Here is an 18,108-nt window from a genome sequence, read left to right on the forward strand (position 1 = left end):
TGTTCATGACTTCGATGACGTGGAGGCGTATCGCCGAACGCCTGCCCAGTCCAATCATCCAAGATCGACCTTGTGCAGGCGCGTTCGAGCTGAGTCGCGACCTCGCCGACATAAATATCGATCTGGACTGGCAGGAAAGATGGCTGAACGTCGAACGCTACGGCGGGTCTCGAGAACCAGACTCAAACCAGACTGTATATCGTCGCCATGCAATCTCCCGCCTACGACAAAGAATGGCCGCCTCGTCTGGAATCTCTTGACCAGCAACACGAATTAGACCTGCCCGAGTTCGACGGGGACGACGAGGCGGTCCTTCTACAGCACCTATCGTCTACATTACGGAAACGCATCGAGAAGGACCGGGCTCACGAAATGCAGGCAATCAAAGAGAAGCTCTGGGTTCTGGCCCTCATTCAGGCACATCTTGATACCCCCGGTCACGGTCAGATGCCCTGGATTGTGGCTGTTTGTTTGATAGGAATGGCGACACTACACTTCAGCTTCACAATCTTCCTGGCCTTCATTTATATCGCTTTGGTAGCATCAAGAGATCCCAGTAAATCGATTGTAGAAATGATGAGCGAAACCATCCATGCTCTTGTGACACCGGTCAGGTCATACAAATCAATGGACACCCACAAGAGGCAAAAGCGGATCGACGACCTGTTTAGAAGACGCTATATCACGGCCCTACTATATCGCGAACAAAGGCCTACGACGCGGCCAATATCGTCCTCACATGGAAGCATGCAAGTCGACGTCACGGAGGCCAGAGACGCCGTCAATTTCCTCTCTTCTAACATCCACCTCGTCAAAAATCTCGCGGAGCTTGGTCTTTCCTGCATATGCGAGGTGCTGGAAGAGGATATGGCTACCACCGACGTAGAGTTTGAGGATATCCGTTTTTCGAGATTTGCGGAAGTCATCCGTATCGTCGACCCGCATGCAAAATTCTCCCCGGAAATCCAGGGTGTCCTGCAGCAGATCGCCGAGGACTCCCCCGTACCGACCCTGTACGTACAGGATACGTCTATCGCGAACAACCTCGGATCAGTCCCGACTTCCGTAGACCAGACTGCATCGGCCTCGAACGAGCCGGCTTCCCAGACCGGTTTCAGTTATCATGAGCGTGGTACCGAAGCGCTTGCCGATGCGGCTGTCGCTCAAGAGGGTGATAACAGTTTGGAGGAGCCCGGGAAATTCGCAGCATATACAGCCACTTACCAAAGTCTAGCTGCTGAGTATATAGCTCGTCTGCGGATCATGGTGCGATGGGAAGTCGACACACCGCCCAGCAGGTTCACTACCATTTGTGAAGTCGATATTGGAGAAGCTGAACGGACCAAGGTAGAGGAGGTGGAATTTGGATATAAGATTGTTGCACCTGTCACGTTTCCGATTCAGCGCTGGCGTGAGTGTTCCCGACTCTTAGGTGCCGATATCGTCGTTTTGCTGAAGTTTCTAATTAACGACCATGCAGAAATGTTACCCAGACTCGAACAAGATGGAGAGCGTGTCAATCCTCACAGTCACACAGTCAATATTCATCTTGGTGCAAATCCATCAGTTGATTTGGGACTGGGTGGACAGCAAGAAGTGACATCAAGTGGCATTGGTTTCACTTCATGCATTGACAGCCTGGATCTCAAGAGAGGCATCATCAAACCCCCTCGTAATCCTGCTGGGGTCGCTGTCCATCATCGGCATACATTGGAACATACAGTTCAACAATTTCGGTTCCACAGCTATGCTACTGGTACGTCCGCGCTCGAACGGAACGTGCGGCTTAGCATTTCGCTAATGGAGTGTTCCGTCTGCGCGCGAATCTCACTGTACAGGTAAATTCAAAAGATTGCATCGAGGGCACTTTTGGTCGCGGTATACGGTCAGGATGCAGGTGAATCAGCCCAGGACGCCCCTCCGATTTGTAGGAACCTTGGCTGACATCCGTTTCATACAAATAGATGGATTTCGAGCGTCCAATCGCTCCTGGCAATCACTCATTTGCCGTGGCACACCCGACGACCGACATCAACGATATCCTCTTCGACCCTGCAGAGCAGATAAGCGCTCAAGTCACCTTGCATCGTAATAGTCAATATGTTCTCGATAGCAACGACCCGACTCCGCGATTCGTCCTCGCTTAACAAAGCTTCGTCATACGATCGCTCCGTTGGGTCGACCGCCCTCACATTTCATTGCTTGTACTTAATTCCTCTCTTGGAGTCATATACACGAGGCTTCCCTCAGTAACCAGTAATACTATATATATAATACAGCATTTAGCATTGTCGTCGGGTGGTTTTCCAAACTTGGAATCAAAGCATTCGAGGCTAAGCGCGAGCACAAGCGCGCTCTCTTCAACCGTTCGCGAGATGCCTGTTTCTCTGCGAGTGGATCTGGTACGACGGAACACATGCCAAAATGCTCGTAGAAGCGGAGATCACAGCAAAACAGCTTGAAATCCGCTCTTAAATGATACCGATCGAGGTATCCTCGAGGCTTTGGTTTGACTTCCCGCTTGGCATTGCTCCACTTCTATGCCCGACACGAACGATCTTGACGATACCAGGGGCACATGCCTGCTTCGAATCACAAAGAGGCGGGGCCATAGAGAGCCACAACGGTCGAGGCGTACGCGAGTGGACACGACTTCAAGCTATGAGACCGGAATCATAGAGGGCCAGGGCAATATGATCGGCGTCCCGATGACTTCACCACTCTCAGCTTGCGCTTCTCATTTGCGCCCGCATGTTCATTACATTAACACGCCAGGCTGATTTCAAGAACAACTATGAAACCCCGATGATACGAGAGAACAGGTATGCGAATGCGGCATCCACCGTAGACCTTATCTCTCACGGATTGATTTCTGCCTAGCGAAACGACACATATAAGCCAAGAGTATCCTCTCCTGTATTCGTGAACAATAGATTGCCATCCGAAACGTTCCGCTTTTCACTATCTCTGACTACAGCGCTCGCACTGCCTGAAACGACCAGTCCTGATGGACGGCCCCTTACGACGTTCAAGGCGATTCTCGCGGATGATCAGCTTGTGCCTCTGGTTTGAATACGACACGGTCGGCCGTTCGATTCTTCCCTCTGCGACAGTCTTACAGTCACGAACGTGTGGCTCGTGTAGAGTCTGAATTTCGGCCGACAACCATCATCGGCGAGTTCAGCCTTCGAGCACTAGTCGCTGTACAAATTGACCGACAATATCTTGGTTCGGTTATCAGGCGGTTGCACCTCCCGCCCGCGCTCCAGGCGGAAGAGACGTCGATTCCAGACGATCAACCGTTTATCGAGTCCAGGTACGCGCAGGCGTCTGGCGCATATTTCGGGCATAGAAGAAATATCGTTTTACCGATGTCGCGATGTCGCCTTGTCGAGCTTGTCGCTTGTCAGTCTTCATACCCGTCGCTAGAAGAAGGGATGGCGATATCCCGGTGTCCTCCTGCCTTTCGATCACGGGACTCCATCGGGAAAAGAACCCTGGCGAAAGCAGACGCCGGGTGCTAGGCTAGTCATTCCGTCGCCACACGCAATATCTGTCGGGAAGAATCGAGGAGTGGGGCGACAAGCGACGCGCGACTGCGACAGCGAGGGGCCTGCCTGTATCCCGCGTGCACGCGCGCGAGCTAATTCATATATGCCCCTTCCCCCCGTGCCCCTGGTTTCAACGGAAACCTTGCGACAAATCGATGATTGCCTCCGAAACTTGGCGACAAATGGGTTGATCCTTCCACGAGGCGCTAACCGAAAAGTCGAGAGATCGAGGTCGTCTACCGGTAATCACTCGAGCGACGGGTAGGCGTTTCATACGACAGGAAAAGGTATATAAGGCGGATGGGGAGGAGGTCCTTGCCTCTTTTTCTTTTTTTTTCTCGCCTCCTCCTCATCTCTCCACTCACTTCATCAGTCTTCACCTTACTCGAACTCTCCCTCGTCATCAACATCTACCAATCTCATTCCAAAATGGTCAAGCTCACCTCCGCCTTCATCGCCCTCGCCTGCGCTGTCTCCAGTTGCATGGCCTCCCCCGTCGTCACTGAGCGAGCCGTCTCTGCTACATGCCCTCGATACACGTCAGTCCCCCTTTCCATGACTTGCCCTCTCCCGATCCAGTACTGACTCGCGCTTGTCGCCTCTTCCAGCATCATCAACACCCGTGGAACCGGTGAGAGGCAGGGCCCGTCTACCGGATTCACTACCATGAACTCGAGGATCACTGCCCAGCTCCAGGGAGGACAGATCTACAGCACCGTCTACGCTGCCGACTTTAGCCAACAGTCCAGCGCCGGTACCGCCGACATCGTCAGGAAGGTCACCTCGACCCTCGCCTCGGACCCCACTCACTGTTTCTACCTCGAGGGTTACTCTCAGGGAGCCGCCGCTACCGTCAACGCCTTGGAAAGGTTGACTGGAAACGCCTTTGACGCCGTCAAGGGTGTCTTCCTCATCGGTAACCCCGAACACAAGTCGGGTCTCGCTTGCAACGTCGACACCAATGGAGGTACCACTACCAAGTTCGTCAACGGTCTCTCGGCCTTTGGCGGTGGTATCCCTTCCAACTATGTCAGCAAGACCTTGGACGTCTGCAACTACGGGTGAGTTCAGTGTCGACGTCAATTACTCCATGTACCGTTTCTCAAACCATGTTTGGTCCTGCAGTGACGGTGTTTGCGACACCACTCACGGATACGGAATCAATGGTAGGTCCAATCAGTAGAAGTCTAATTTCACACGAGGAGACTAACTGAATGCTTCGAAAAACAGCCGCTCATCTCGCATACCCTCGAAGCACCGGTACCCAGAACCAGGGATACGAGTTTGCCATCAAGCAGCTCGCCTAGACCGAAGATGGTCCGAGGGAAACATCTCGATTCGCGCAAAAGTGAACGGGAGTAGGAAAATGTTGGGGCTTGAGCGCCTCGAATGGATCGGAAATGGGGGATTTTGTCAATCGTTATGCCAATGAAATTACGTCAATATCAATTCATTATGCTTCTATGACGTGTGTGTTGTGAGGTATACCAAAGTACACAGGACGAATGTAAAAGTACAGTAGTGATCAGAGCTACCAGAGCACCTTTCATTCACTTTCGGCTTTCCTACCTTGATAGAGGCAGTAAGGTGTATGGATCATCACGATATGAAGTGAACCAACGTGTAGGTGCACGGGCGTCAGAAGCAAGTTGTTTCGAAGCTCAACACCCCCTGATTTCTAGAGAAGTTCGGTGAAACGCGCGACTAGCCGTCTGGTTTTTATACTGATAGGTCTTTATCTGCTTGCAAAGCTCCAGACTACATGGGCAAAACGGCTATCCTTACGAGGATGGTTGCAATCGCAAAGTTGTGATGCTTGTGTCACATTGTCCGCATGCCTTAGATCTCGTGCCAAATTCGTGGATCGTCGTGATTATGAATATATTATGATGGCACATACGCCCCGGGGTCGTGACGTACCCAATGTCATGCGCGGCAACCGCGATGTGAACTCCAAGTCTCGCACATCGCCTATTCCTTTTTGATCAAGCCCTGACACTTGAACTTGACGGTCTGCCACCTCGTAGCCCACCAATGAGAACCGTCCACGGTCACGGTCAGGGTATCGACCTGCGGTGTTCGTCTGCTTCGACTTTTTTGCTTTGCCTGCCATCGCCAGTAGCGGATCAACAGCATCATGGCCACAGCGATAACGCATACGATGGCCATGACCACAAAGAATAATTTGAGAGGTCGACGCGATCCATCGTTGCGACGAGCTTCCCCATAGAGCCCAGACTCGGGTCCGAGGTTGGTTGGAATGTGGACATTTACGCTGAAGAGGGCTGTCAAGAAGAGAATTGTCAGCGTGACTACAAATCGATAGCTCGGAGCTCGTGATGCTCACAGGTCACAAATTGCATTGGAAGGTACCCAACTGTGACACACGAGAGCGCGAGAATCATGTTGGAGATGTCACCTCGCACGATCGAGCTTGTGACGCCGAGATACGACATGTACGCAGGTTGGCAATGGGAGAGAATATACTCGTAATGGTTGAGCGAGGTCTGAAGCATCAGGATGTGATCTAAGGCAGTAACCGTAATTTCAGCGACACACCTCGACTGCCGAAAAAAACGCCATCCTCACCTTGCACATCACCAATGTACGCTCCGACCTCGCCGTTCTCCTCAGCGGCCCGCTTCTTCAACCGAGTGACGACCTGATACTTGCTACCAAGCAAGCGAGTCAGACCCGTAGTCAATCTGCGTAGTTCCGTAATGCGCCTCAACATGAGTGACCGATCAAAGACGGGTCGGAAGGCAGCGTCTCGATTTGGGTTCTTCCGTCGGAACTGGTTCAGGCCGAGAAAGAGTACCACTTTGTGCATCGCTCGAGCGGGCATGCCCAACATGGCTCCCACTTTGCTCTCCGTTCGCCAGAGCCGATACCGCATGCGCCACGCTGCAAAGCGCTGACCCGGAAACGTTTTGAGCTTGCGGGTCAACCGCGCGAGCGGTTTCCAGCTTTTGGTCTTCTTCTTTTTCTGGTACCAGGCCTTTTCGTTAGAAGCTGGTGGTGACGACCGGTCGGAAAGCTCGATTCCATTGTTCTGCGCTAGCGTAGCCTTGAGATCGGCTTCGACCAGACCAGGTCGGGCTCTCTCGGGCTTGCGCGGTTTGGTCGAGGGGTCGATGACAAGCGAATCAATTTCGTCCACCTCATCGTCGATGTGGCCGATCAGAGGAAAAAAGGTATCGACAATCGAGTCCATCAGACCGTGTGCAATCCATTCTGAAGATGGAGTCCCAATAAGCGCGGCCTCTTGCACCCTCTGAATGATGTACGTACCAGCGTTGGTAGATTCCTTATCCAAGGTGGAAATCTTTTCCCTCACTCGATCGATATGTTTGGAAATGTCTCCAAAGTGGAACTGACGTGCATCGTATATATGTGAGTCGTGGCATTCTCCGGTATGTGACAATCCTGACTCACGCTGACGATGCCATCCGCGAAGACGACAAGGTAGATGTTGATACCACCAACACCCACCCCTTCCAAACCTTCCTTTCCCGGGTTGTCCTCGACAATTTCCAGCTTTCCCTTTTTTCTGCCAGACTTGTGTGATGTCGAGGACTTGCCGTTACGTTTGGAGGTGGGCAGAAAGCCGCCAGGCTTCATCAGTGCTGATCCTGTATCGGGAGCAGTGTACTTGAAGTACGTCTCGTCGATAGCTCGGAAGACGATGAGGTAATAACCAAGGTTTTCAAAAACGTCCAGCTTTTCTCGAGGATCTTGCTGCAAGACGTCTTCAAGTGTTAGCGGATGCAGGTGAAGCAGCTGTCAATCGCAAGGTTAGCTAGAGCGAGGTAAAAATGGACCCGGTCAACTGCCCGACATACCTCTCCTAGATCCCGTAGGTCCTCCCAGCTAGGGCAGCTCACGTCAAGCCACCAGCACCCATCTTTCCCAAGCTTCCTCTCAATCTCGACGTCGGCTTCAGCCGTTTCGATGGTTCTCAAGAGTGTGGGTGGGCGATGACCGATTGCGGCCCCTGTCTGGCCCCGGAGTAACGCGGGGCGAGGTACTGGGGGCAAGACAAAGAGCGGAGGTTTGTTGCGATGCGGATGCGTATGCAATTGGGTCGAGCTGTGGGATCGCGATACCGGATCGCGATTCATGCCTAGCAAATCCGAGGCTGATTTCGGTCTCACGATATCGGTCTTGGTTGCATCAGACGATGTGGACGACGTGTTGCTCGCCTCTTCGGCGTTGACAGCGCCAGTCTTTCCAAGGCCGACGACATCCGTCAAGCTACTGGTCCGCCTGGCGGAAGTCGAATCCGCAGCGGCGTCGCCGCCTTCAAGACCGAAATCCGACTTGATTTGCAACAATCTCGACCTAGATCTACCCGGCCTACTTCGCCGTTGTTCCGTTGTACCCTGTTGCATGGCAGGCGGAACGCCAGTCGCAGGTGGAGACGGCTGCGGAGTCACAGTTGGCGTGTCTTGTTCCGTCGAGAGGTCAATGATCGCTCGACGTTTCCTACCTCCCGCAGACCGCCGCTCTGTTGCGTGTCCGAGCAGACTATGTGTCCACGAGCTGGCTCGGGAAATAGGATTCTTGCTCAATGACGGCCCTGCTACCGATTTGTCCTCTAGCCGAGGTACCATCTCATCCAATGCCGACTGGGACGGCGGTCGTGATATACTCGGCTCATCCTTCTCGCTCGTAGTTTCGGGCCCAGAAGCGCGAAGTGATCGCCTTAGGTGTCGACCCCTATCGTCCTCCTGCTCTCGATGTCGATGATGACCACCACGCCGTCTTCTCCTTTCACGTTCCCGCTTCCTAGCCTTTTCTTTTTCCTTGACCTCCCTCTCTCTCAGGAACGCCTCCTCGTATCCCGACTTTTCCCTCTCCCGCTTGATCCTTTCCAAGACTTGCGGCAGCGAAGGCGTCGTCATCAGCCTCGACCTCCAATCCGGTTGCAAAACGTCCCCTTCGAGTGGGGGCGGCGGTGCAGGTTCGTTTGGATCCAGTACGGGCGACCCTACACCCCCAAGGGCCGACGTCGACATGATCGCATTCTTCTTCCCTCCCAATCTCGAATGGGGCAAAGCAGCAAACGCTACGCTCTTGCCCATCAAGCCCGTTCCCAGATCCTCTTCCTCTCCAATAGGTCCGGGGAGCAACAGACTAAACTCTCGTCTAGTTGGAACGATCTTTCTCCTCGTTCCGCCTACCGTGACGCTACGGTCCGGAGAAGAGCTCCGGGTGGCGAATGAAAATGTCCTGCTCCTCGCTCTTCGACCTCCGCCCCGGGTTTTCGACGGAGTCCGATGGCGCTGTCGATGATTGCCCGTCTTGGAAGACGATCGTTTTTTCTTGTTCGACTGAGATCGTGAGCGGCGTCTCGGTCGAGTTTTCTTGGAGTGGTGATGATGATGCCCGTCTACCGTGGAACCGGGACAGCCAGTCCCGCAAGATACCGTGTCCGCCTCACTCGCCGTCCCGTCTTCTTCACCGGAAGAACTCGACGAGGAGGACGAAGAAGAGGAAAAGGATGACGAGTTCCTCCTCCTGCCCAGTGCAAAATCCACCGCCCGGGTGACTCGTCTGCCGATCTCCATCCCGGAGGCTGATGAGGACGATCTCGAAGATCTAGAAGACCTATCCGACCGCGAGGATGAGGACGATGACGAGGATGAAGACGAGGATGACGAAGTAGACCCTCTGCGGAAATACCTCCTCCTCCTCCGTCTTCTCTTCCTCTTCCCTCCCGACCTGGACGAGCCAGAGGAAGAGGACGACGAGGAAGAATCGGAATCCAAAGCGCTTTCTCCCTTTATATCTTCCGCTTCCGCGGGAGGTAATGGAAACCCATCCCGATTCTGCGGCCTTTCGGTTGCGCCGCGAAAGACTTCCGAGTTCTCGACGTCGTACCATCCCATTCTATTTCGACCGGGCATCAATGTCGGGTGGATGTCATTCCTGATCAAAGGGTTTGTAGCGGGTAAAGCTTCATTGGGAAGCACGAGCGGGTGTATTGTGCTCGACGTAGCGTTGCTAGGCAATCCGGGCCGAAGCGAGGGGGAATGGAATAATTGTTCGGCGAACATCGGCGGTCCGCTCGGTTCCCTTGATCTGGGAGAATCTTGTGCGCGATGGCCACGCCTGTGATGATGATCACCGCTATTTCCCGGTCCCGACCTCTTTTTCCTCTTTTCGCCCGTCTTTTCACCTTTCCCTGACCCAGCCGACGTGGGCGTCTGTCCCAGCGCCTCCTCTGCTGCCCATTCAGACGTCGTACCTAACGAAACCACCTGTCCTGCAGTAGCAGGGGACACCGGTGCCACAGCCGACGAGGTAGGAGGCCCATCCTCCTCCTGAAAATCCTTGACCTTGAGCTTAGCAGGCGGGGTCATCTTGGGCCCAATTATATACTGGCTTCATCCAGCGTATGACCAGTCAGTCGTTTCTAGCTGGAGCTGTCGCTGAATCGAACGGGTCGACTTTACCACTCGACGCTCAGGCGGATTTGACTGCGACCGCGTGTGGTCTCCTCGAAACGGACCACCCAGCTCGATGTTCCTGCATAGATCCAACGTCCCGGCTCCTTGTGGCCTCTCTTTGGACGAGGGCGATGGTGTTCGAATTCTTCGGCCGTGTTGTGTCTTCTTTCGCTGTGGCTCGAGGTCGTTATCCGACCCCTTGTTTATCGCCTTGAACTTGCGTCAGAGGACCTTGATGCCGGTCGTTCTGCATCCAACAACGACGATGGGTATCCTTTGGGATTCAATGTCTGGACATGATGTATGCTGAGCTCTTGATCTCCAGAGTGGTGTCCCGGTGTCGAGAATCTGAATGTGGAAGCCTGTCTGTGTAAAATGGAATATGATTCGGGCTGGTAGCTACTACTGGCTACTCTGGGGGGACTTGCGGGACTTTGATCGAATTATTTCTGGACTCCGAGTCGACAGAAACGTGCGATCAAAGGGGCGACGCGTATGAAAACACAGTGAAACACACACACACAGCCACCCGATGCAAGGATGCAAGTATGCAAGTATGGACTACAAGGGAGCAAGGTGCAAGGTGATAATCTTTCCACCCTCCGTCCAATCGGACTGTGGATCAGGCGACTCTATAATCCCACAGGCATCGTCCCGTCGCGGGGTCGATTGTCACAGCACTCCAAAACCCCCGCGACCGCGCCATGCCGCAAGGTCTAAATTCTGACAGCGCAAAGAAAAAAAAGGATATAACAGATAGCCGTCCGTCTATACATCGATTATACACGAATCCACCGCAGTATGGTGACTAGACAACACAAGCAAATTGTAGAAGGAAGAAGGGAGTCGAGGGGAGATACAAGGCCAAAACGATCGAGATTCGATCGATCATTGCACTGTAAAGATGAACAAAGCAAAGACGTCGTATAAGCCGACATATTCCCGACCGCCTTTGTTTTCGGCCCAACACGATGACCGTAGTACTCACGCAACATGTCCCTGTAATGTTTCTGATTGTTCCCCCCACGCATACTGACCAACTGCCTCGGCGCCTCCTTTTTCCTCTGGTCCAGATGACTGCTACCCAACTTCTTCGCCCACTTGGCCTCGCCCGCGTTCCTCGCCTTCATGACCATCTGACCCTTTCCGAACGCTCCGGATCCTCCGCCGACGGGTACCAAGCTCAACGAAGGGTCCGCCAACTTTGCACGGACCGAACGGAGCTTGGTCGTCAATGCCGTCGAGGTCGAATCCCGCGCTTCCTCGGATTCGGGTCGGAGGTTCTGTTGGTAGTAGACCTTGAGGGATCGGTGACCGAGCGTTCGACCCGAGGGGAGTCGGAGGGAAAGACCGTCGGGGGCGAGGGAGATGCCGTGGTCGTCTTCCTCGAAATCGGACTCGTCGGTATCGTCCGACACCTCGCTCGAATCGTCCGCGGCTTCGTCAACGACGACAACCTCGTCCACCTCCATCTCCCCGTCTTCATCGCCTTCACCCTCGTCCTCTTCCCACCCACCATCACCCTCCAACTCTTCCTCCCGCTTCCTCCTCTTCTCCTCCTTGGCCTCCCGTCTCAGCCTCCTCTCCTCTCTCCTCTCGGTCCTAGCGACATCCTTCAATCGCCTCTCCTCGGCATCCGGGTACGAGCTCGAGAAGTCATACCACTCGGCATATTCTGCCCGGGAGTTGTCATCCTCGTACCGAATCTTCTGGTGTCTCTTGTCCTTCATGTGGCCCCGCACAGCTTCGAGGGTCCCAAACTCGGCTTCACAGAACAAGCAGACGTTGCCGATGGCCAATTTTTCAGCTAGGTAGAGCATGAACCCGGCTGGGTCTGCCAGGAACTGTCGTTCGGGGACGTAAAAGCTGTGTTTGGAAAACATGTGGTCGAGGTTCTTGTCGATCGAGGTGGATTTGGCTGAACAGAAGAGACAGTGGGTAGGGTGGAGCGAACGGGAGGCGAGGAGCTTTTGTTCGAGCGTCAAGGCGAGTTCGTCGTCGTTGTCTTCATCCATGGCCTCATCGGCCTTGCCCTCGTCGTGCTCGGCGATCAAGTGGGACAGCTTCTTGTTCGCTACGGGCTGTTGTTGGCCCGCAGTGGAAGTCGAGGACGACGCGGGTTGAGCGGGAGCGACAGTCTCGGGCATCTTGACCTCTTCTTCCTCTTCAGGCTTTCTCGTCGTCTCCAAGATGACCCTCTCGACCTGTTCGTCACTCTCACTCTCTTCCTCCGAGTCCTCATCCTCGTCACCAACGGGCGCAGAGGGGACTTGACCGGGGTTGCGAGCCTGGTCTGCTCTCCACTTGGCTTCCACCAGACGGTGTTTCTTGCTCGCTACGTGGGTTCGGAAAGCGTTCTCCGTCGAGAATTGTTTGCTGTCGAGAGTAAGGTTGAAAAAGGACGTTCAAAGGGGGAAGTAACAAAGTGGCGAAAGAGGTCGGGTGATTGGATTTTTGAGCATTTCGTGGCAACAGGCAATAAAATCGTAGAAATGCAAGAAAGGTCGAGCTTGTCAGCCAACAGCACCTACGCCTGCACATTGATTTGAAACTTTGCTTACCGGCAACAATCACAGTGCATCCCACGGGGATCCAACCTGATAGCGTTCTGTTCCCTCTTTTCGAGCACCTTTTCGTTGAACATGTTGGCCGAGACTGGAGGCAACGAGGCGACTCGCCTCTACCATCGCCCATGATACATCAAAAACAGACGTTCACTCAATTCAGCTTCCCAGAACACCGGGGACAGTAGAGAGGCAAACGACTGCAGCTCACCTTCATGTTGTATCGGTGCCAATCGCTGGCGAAATGAGACCTCTGCATGGCCGGGTCATTAAAGGCGACGGCGCATGAGATGCATGTGAACATGTGCGAGTCGGACATGTTGTAAGTAGGTTCTATGTTTTTGGTAGTGATGATGAGATGTGGTTATGATCCCAAATGTCTTTTGGTCTAGTAATGGTTGAGTTGATGGATGAACCTCTCGAAATTATCGAGATGGTCGGTCGCCCCTCTAGAGAAATATATTGCGTAATCAGACCTCTGGGCTGCCTTAAAACTCGACACGACTAGGTGATGACGCGTGAGAAAGCCCAGAGAGAGTGGGAGGAGACGCGCTCGTCTTCCATCATCATCATCACAGCAGTCATACGCTGCACACACACAAAGGTCACTTCAACTTGCAACTCGACCATATCGTCGTCATCATCCTTCAACGTCACATACCGTCATCAACCTAGCCCACCTACCCTAGTAGTCGCCACAGGACACACGACCTCTCAAAACACTCCCATCAAGAAGGAAAAGGACCCCTTCCCTCGCCCTGCCCGCCATGTCCAACTCGTCGGAAGACCCAGACGTCTGGATCGCCCAGTTGATGAACTGTAAACCCCTGAGTGAGGGTGAAGTGAAAAAGTTGTGCGACAAGGTTAGTCGGGGAGATGTTCCTGTTGTTTAGTGCCAGGCGACTTGCAAGAAGAAGGACAGATACAAGAGGGAACCCCAGAAAGGGGATGGTCGCTGTGATGACCCGAACATACAACGGAAAGGACGGGGGTCGGGTCAAAAGGGAGAGACCGGTATGCAGGACGAACGCTCCAATACGGCATCACAACTGGCCTGTCGAGATACACCTGCTCTCAAATGTCTACATCGCATTTCGAGCTGCTTTGGGTACACACTGCGACCGACATCAAGAGCGTGCGAAACCGCGTGTGCAAACAACCCCGACCTTTTTCGATGCACCCCCGTACCATACCTCATCGATATCCACCGACCGCCGATTCGAATCTTCAAGCTTGAGAGGCAATATCTCCGAAGCTTCTCACATATCCCGATACTCGTCCTTGTTACGGGATCCTGAGACCAGACTGGGCGGCTAGTCGCTGTCGTCCAGGCTGTCAAAGCTGGAAATCAGATCGCCTTTCTCCTCTTTTCCTCTTGTCCTTTCGGGTTTCCTTTTGACTGGTATTGAAATTCAGTCGAACTTTGCTGCAGCCGGGTGCTGATTATCAACTCTTGCTCTCCCTTCGTGTCTTTTCTTCTTCCGCCCCAAATCCCGCACTGCCATCCTCCCTCTTCGCTGGACAAACCGTAATGAACAACACGGCTGGGATCACCACAAACACCCTCTCCTCCTTGGTTCTCGTTTATCAATGACTGAAACGACAGGCCCGGGAAGTCCTCATGGAGGAGTCCAATGTCCAGCCCGTCAAGTGCCCTGTTACCGTCTGTGGTGATATTCATGGACAGTTCGTGAGTCGTCAATGACGGATCGTGGTTGATCGGTAGAAAGTGCCTTCCAAAAAGAGCTACGGCTGACTATATGCTCGCCTCGCACTCTGCGCTCGCTCAGCACGACCTCTCCGAGCTCTTCCGCATCGGAGGCAACTCCCCCGACACCAACTACCTCTTCATGGGCGACTACGTCGACCGAGGCTACTACTCGGTCGAGACCGTCACCCTGCTCGTCGCCCTGAAACTCCGTTACCGAGATCGAGTGACCATCCTCCGGGGTAACCACGAGTCTAGGCAGATCACCCAGGTTTATGGGTTCTACGACGAGTGTTTGCGAAAGTATGGGAATGCAAACGTTTGGAAGTTTTTCACGGACCTGTTCGATTATCTGCCCTTGACGGCGTTGATCGACAACCAGGTCAGTCATGGGCGACGGCTCCTTAAGTGGGGAAACCGACCGGGAAGAGCGAAACTGATTTTGCTCGAATATCCCCCTTTTTCAAACGACATTCGCAGATCTTCTGTTTGCACGGAGGTCTCTCCCCCTCGATCGACACGCTCGACCATATCCGAGCTATCGACAGGATCCAAGAAGTTCCTCATGAAGGACCCATGTGTGACCTCTTGTGGTCTGACCCGGATGACAGGTGTGGATGGGGAATCAGCCCGAGAGGTGCCGGGTACACGTTTGGACAGGATATCAGCGAGGCGTTCAGTGAGTCCACTTGATGGCGAGTTTGTGGATTCGTGGGGATACCTTGTGTTGACGTGAATCTCTGCGTGATAGACCACAACAACGGGCTCACCCTGGTCGCTCGTGCGCACCAACTTGTCATGGAAGGTTACTCGTACGTCTATCTTTTCAGCTACTAGTGGTCATCGTTCTGCCAGACATAGCTGACCGAATCCGCTCGGCTTTGTCCCGCCACAGCTGGTCGCAAGACAAGAACGTCGTTACCATCTTTTCTGCTCCAAACTATTGTTACCGATGTGGTAATCAGGCTGCTATCCTCGAGGTGGACGATAACCTGAAGTACACCTTGTGAGTTGTTGTTCTTCGCCACTCAGAATGTGCGATCCTGTTCTCGACGCTAAAGTGCTAACAAACGCGATCTTGTCCTAGCTTGCAATTCGACCCCGCTCCCAGGGCCGGAGAGCCGCTCGTTTCCCGACGACCCCCTGATTACGTGAGTTTCGTCGTCACAGCCATTCTGAGCCCCTCGAGGTTCCAAGGCTGAACTCGAATCATTTCTGGCACCGAACAGTTCCTATAGACGTCGTCTCGATCGCTGGTCCTGTTCTGTCTTTCGCCATCTCATATCCCCACCCCCGTTCATGACGGTTGTATACGACGCTCAAAAAGATGAATCTCACGGATACGAACTAGAGGCAGAGAAGGACTACCTGAGAACCCCTTTCGAATCTTTACATCGTCAACCTCTCCCTTTACACACCACCCTCTTAAAATAACGACTTTGACGAGGACGGCAAACACTTTCTTCTTCGACTCGATATCGGGCCATGCAGGCGCATATGGGTGGCAACAGCCGAGCAACAATGGTCTAGACATATTTTCCCCTTCTTATGACGTCGGCAAACCATACCATGGACTTCTTTCTCGCCGGGACTAGGTCGACTAGACTAGACGAAACCGTCGGCCATGCGTCGATTCTTTTTCTCGGCTCTGTCCCGTCTCTGTGTCTTTTCGCTCAGTGTTACCTTGGTGTGAACAATGTATAATTAGAATTGAATGTCGTGGAGACATGGACCAGTATCGTATTCATCCTCCTACACCGCTCGTGCCTCTTGTGGCGTGCGACAACACGGATGACGGCGAGATTGCGGATAGATGCAAGGGAGAGAAAGTGGCGGGACATGCCACGAGACTCACAGAACACAAAGAAACGTCCATTCCGGACCTCTTGCCAAACAACTCCGAGGCCAAGATGGCCGTCCAAAGGCGGTCTTGAGCGCGTGCTTGTTCCACCTACCTTCCTTGTCACGATGACGGCCACACTCACACCTCGATCGACCCGGCGATGTACATGTGTTATTATAGTCGTCATATCGCCTACTGCGATGATGTATTACAATGGAATTTACTATCTTTCTTCCGTCTTCTTGCCTCTTGTCTGACCTTGTACAGTACTGAAACTTGCCGACAGGTGAAACTGTCTCACATTTCCGATCGTCGAGGGTATAGCATAGTGGGACGTGCAACGGTCCGGCATGGATCGATCAAGCAAGTTGGATCTAGACGACCCCGCCGCTGGCTTGTCGTTGACCTTTACCAGGGGGAGGTCCAGTAGGAGGTTGGTACGACCCGGCTAAAGAGGAAAATAACGATCAAAATCCAGGTCAGCTCAGCGACTGCTTGACTACATTCTCTGGATGGAAAAGAAAGCCGTCCTTGATGTCGAAGAAACCAGACTCACCTCCTTGAACCCCGTTTCCAGTGGGTTGAACGGCCATGTCATAACCTGGCGGGGCAGGCTCTCCGCTCACATTCCCAGCAGCCCGCCTAGCCTCGGCCTCCTCGGCCAACCTGTTCTCTTCGGCCTGCCTGTACTCGTAGTCTGGACCCGCATCGTTGTTCTGGGCTTGATTTTGACCGTACGAATAGGTGCCACCGTTCGAGCCGTATGCACCGGCCATGCTCGGGGTATAGGCGGTCTGGGGTTGTTTGATAGGAGGAGCACCGGGAGGCGCAGCGTACTGTTCGTTGTTGCCATACGAGCTCGGGTATTGGGTGTTGTTGTAGTACCCCGTATTGGTGTCGTTGTTGTGGTAAGGGAGTCCTTCTTGGTTGTTGTTCTGGGTGTGCTTCTTCCAGGCCGACATGATTCGCCTGGGGACGGCGATGGAAAACAGCTTTTCGTCAACATCTGATCTGGTCTTGAGGCGACAAAATCCTCATGAACAGACTAGGCTGGACTCACTTTCGCCTCCACCAACTGAAGAACATTACCAGCACGATCACTCCCACTGCGATTCCCGCTCCGATACCCCATCGAGCACCCGTAGACAGGCCACCCCGATCGCACTCATACGGGCGTCCAAAGTAGTAGCAGGTATCCGCTCGGACGGAAGGTAGGGAGATGACGAGCAGAGAGAGGGATGCGAGGGCGAGTCTCGTGGACATGGTCTGGTTCGATCGTTTGTTAGTATGGGTTTACTCTACCATGACAAGGTGCCTTACTTATGAGGTTATGAAGTGTGTATTGCTTTGCTGGCTTGTAGGGTTAGACCTGTAGTATCGTTCAGGTCTAACTGGTTGAAAGAGTTGGTCGAGGTTGATTGTACGTCGTATAGCTTATAGCTGATAGCGTATAGCTGTGGATGACTTGAATCGAGAAGCGAGAAGCAATTGCGCGCGAGACCGAAGAGGCGAAAATCTCGTGAAGCTATATCGTGTTTTGGACACAGCGCAAAGTTACACCGATCTCGCTCGACCACGACCGATGCTCCAAACAATCTGCTCGCTGCTCGCTGGCTGCACGAGATTGCCGGATCTCTTGGCCCCTTCCGCCCCCTCGATCCTCCCCGACTTGGCAGAAAGGATCGCATGGATCGGGGTAATCCTCGCGGTAACCCGCTGCGCAGATTAGATGAAAGGTGTGTGACGTCAGCGATATCAGCATAGCGCTAGCAGCTAGCAGAGCAGGGGGCGGGGCGAAGAATGAAGGTGTTGACGAAGTGATACGAGTTTCGAGTTGCGCGTCGCCCGCGTGCAGAACCGCTGAGCCGTCCTGCGACGCTGTGAGCCTTGAGAGACAACCCGAGATCTCTCTACATTGTATCACGTACGCTGCCAGACGTCCAGATTTGGACGAGAATGCGGCAAGGCGGGTTCAGTCGGGAGTAGGTGA

The 18,108-nt window shown here is 53.5% G+C and overlaps 6 protein-coding genes across 6 annotated transcripts; 3 read left to right on the top strand and 3 right to left on the bottom strand.

Moving 5' to 3' along the window:
- Positions 1-207: 207 nt before the first annotated feature.
- Positions 208-1,600, top strand: HD553DRAFT_343919 (uncharacterized protein; the record flags this gene model as incomplete). The annotated part of the gene is made up of 2 exons (XM_046182925.1): positions 208-1,411; positions 1,494-1,600. 2 exons carry the CDS (start codon positions 208-210, stop codon positions 1,598-1,600), a joined length of 1,311 nt encoding a protein of 436 aa, XP_046034941.1.
- A 2,104-nt stretch (positions 1,601-3,704) lies between these two features.
- On the top strand, positions 3,705-5,007 carry HD553DRAFT_315025 (cutinase-domain-containing protein). Its single transcript, XM_046180429.1, has 4 exons — positions 3,705-4,090; positions 4,160-4,612; positions 4,677-4,717; positions 4,782-5,007. The coding sequence occupies exons 1-4, from the start codon at positions 3,852-3,854 to the stop codon at positions 4,856-4,858; spliced, it is 810 nt and encodes a 269-aa protein (XP_046034942.1). The 5' UTR covers positions 3,705-3,851; the 3' UTR covers positions 4,859-5,007.
- Positions 5,008-5,090: 83 nt separating this feature from the next.
- HD553DRAFT_75746 (uncharacterized protein) lies at positions 5,091-10,061 on the bottom strand. Its single transcript, XM_046184471.1, has 7 exons — positions 7,394-10,061; positions 6,987-7,331; positions 6,843-6,924; positions 6,141-6,785; positions 5,899-6,078; positions 5,472-5,836; positions 5,091-5,396 (listed from the first exon to the last, which is right to left on the bottom strand). Exons 1-6 carry the CDS (start codon positions 9,914-9,916, stop codon positions 5,523-5,525), a joined length of 4,089 nt encoding a protein of 1,362 aa, XP_046034943.1. The 5' UTR covers positions 9,917-10,061; the 3' UTR covers positions 5,091-5,396; positions 5,472-5,522.
- Positions 10,062-10,743: 682 nt separating this feature from the next.
- Positions 10,744-12,962, bottom strand: HD553DRAFT_315030 (uncharacterized protein). Its single transcript, XM_046180430.1, has 4 exons — positions 12,779-12,962; positions 12,565-12,683; positions 10,992-12,379; positions 10,744-10,899 (listed from the first exon to the last, which is right to left on the bottom strand). Exons 1-4 carry the CDS (start codon positions 12,884-12,886, stop codon positions 10,892-10,894), a joined length of 1,623 nt encoding a protein of 540 aa, XP_046034944.1. The 5' UTR covers positions 12,887-12,962; the 3' UTR covers positions 10,744-10,891.
- A 225-nt stretch (positions 12,963-13,187) lies between these two features.
- On the top strand, positions 13,188-15,734 carry HD553DRAFT_75786 (putative Serine/threonine protein phosphatase 2A catalytic subunit). The gene is made up of 8 exons (XM_046184472.1): positions 13,188-13,430; positions 14,174-14,257; positions 14,358-14,657; positions 14,756-14,954; positions 15,027-15,087; positions 15,171-15,281; positions 15,363-15,426; positions 15,505-15,734. Exons 1-8 carry the CDS (start codon positions 13,335-13,337, stop codon positions 15,511-15,513), a joined length of 924 nt encoding a protein of 307 aa, XP_046034945.1. The 5' UTR covers positions 13,188-13,334; the 3' UTR covers positions 15,514-15,734.
- Positions 15,735-16,276: 542 nt separating this feature from the next.
- On the bottom strand, positions 16,277-17,849 carry HD553DRAFT_315034 (uncharacterized protein). Its single transcript, XM_046180431.1, has 4 exons — positions 17,439-17,849; positions 17,179-17,384; positions 16,675-17,087; positions 16,277-16,566 (listed from the first exon to the last, which is right to left on the bottom strand). The coding sequence occupies exons 2-4, from the start codon at positions 17,379-17,381 to the stop codon at positions 16,493-16,495; spliced, it is 690 nt and encodes a 229-aa protein (XP_046034946.1). The 5' UTR covers positions 17,382-17,384; positions 17,439-17,849; the 3' UTR covers positions 16,277-16,492.
- Between the last annotated feature and the right edge of the window lie 259 nt (positions 17,850-18,108).

Source organism: Filobasidium floriforme (genome assembly GCF_021052385.1).
Source record: "Filobasidium floriforme strain CBS 6241 chromosome Unknown HD553scaffold_17, whole genome shotgun sequence".
Lineage (NCBI taxonomy): Eukaryota > Fungi > Basidiomycota > Tremellomycetes > Filobasidiales > Filobasidiaceae > Filobasidium > Filobasidium floriforme.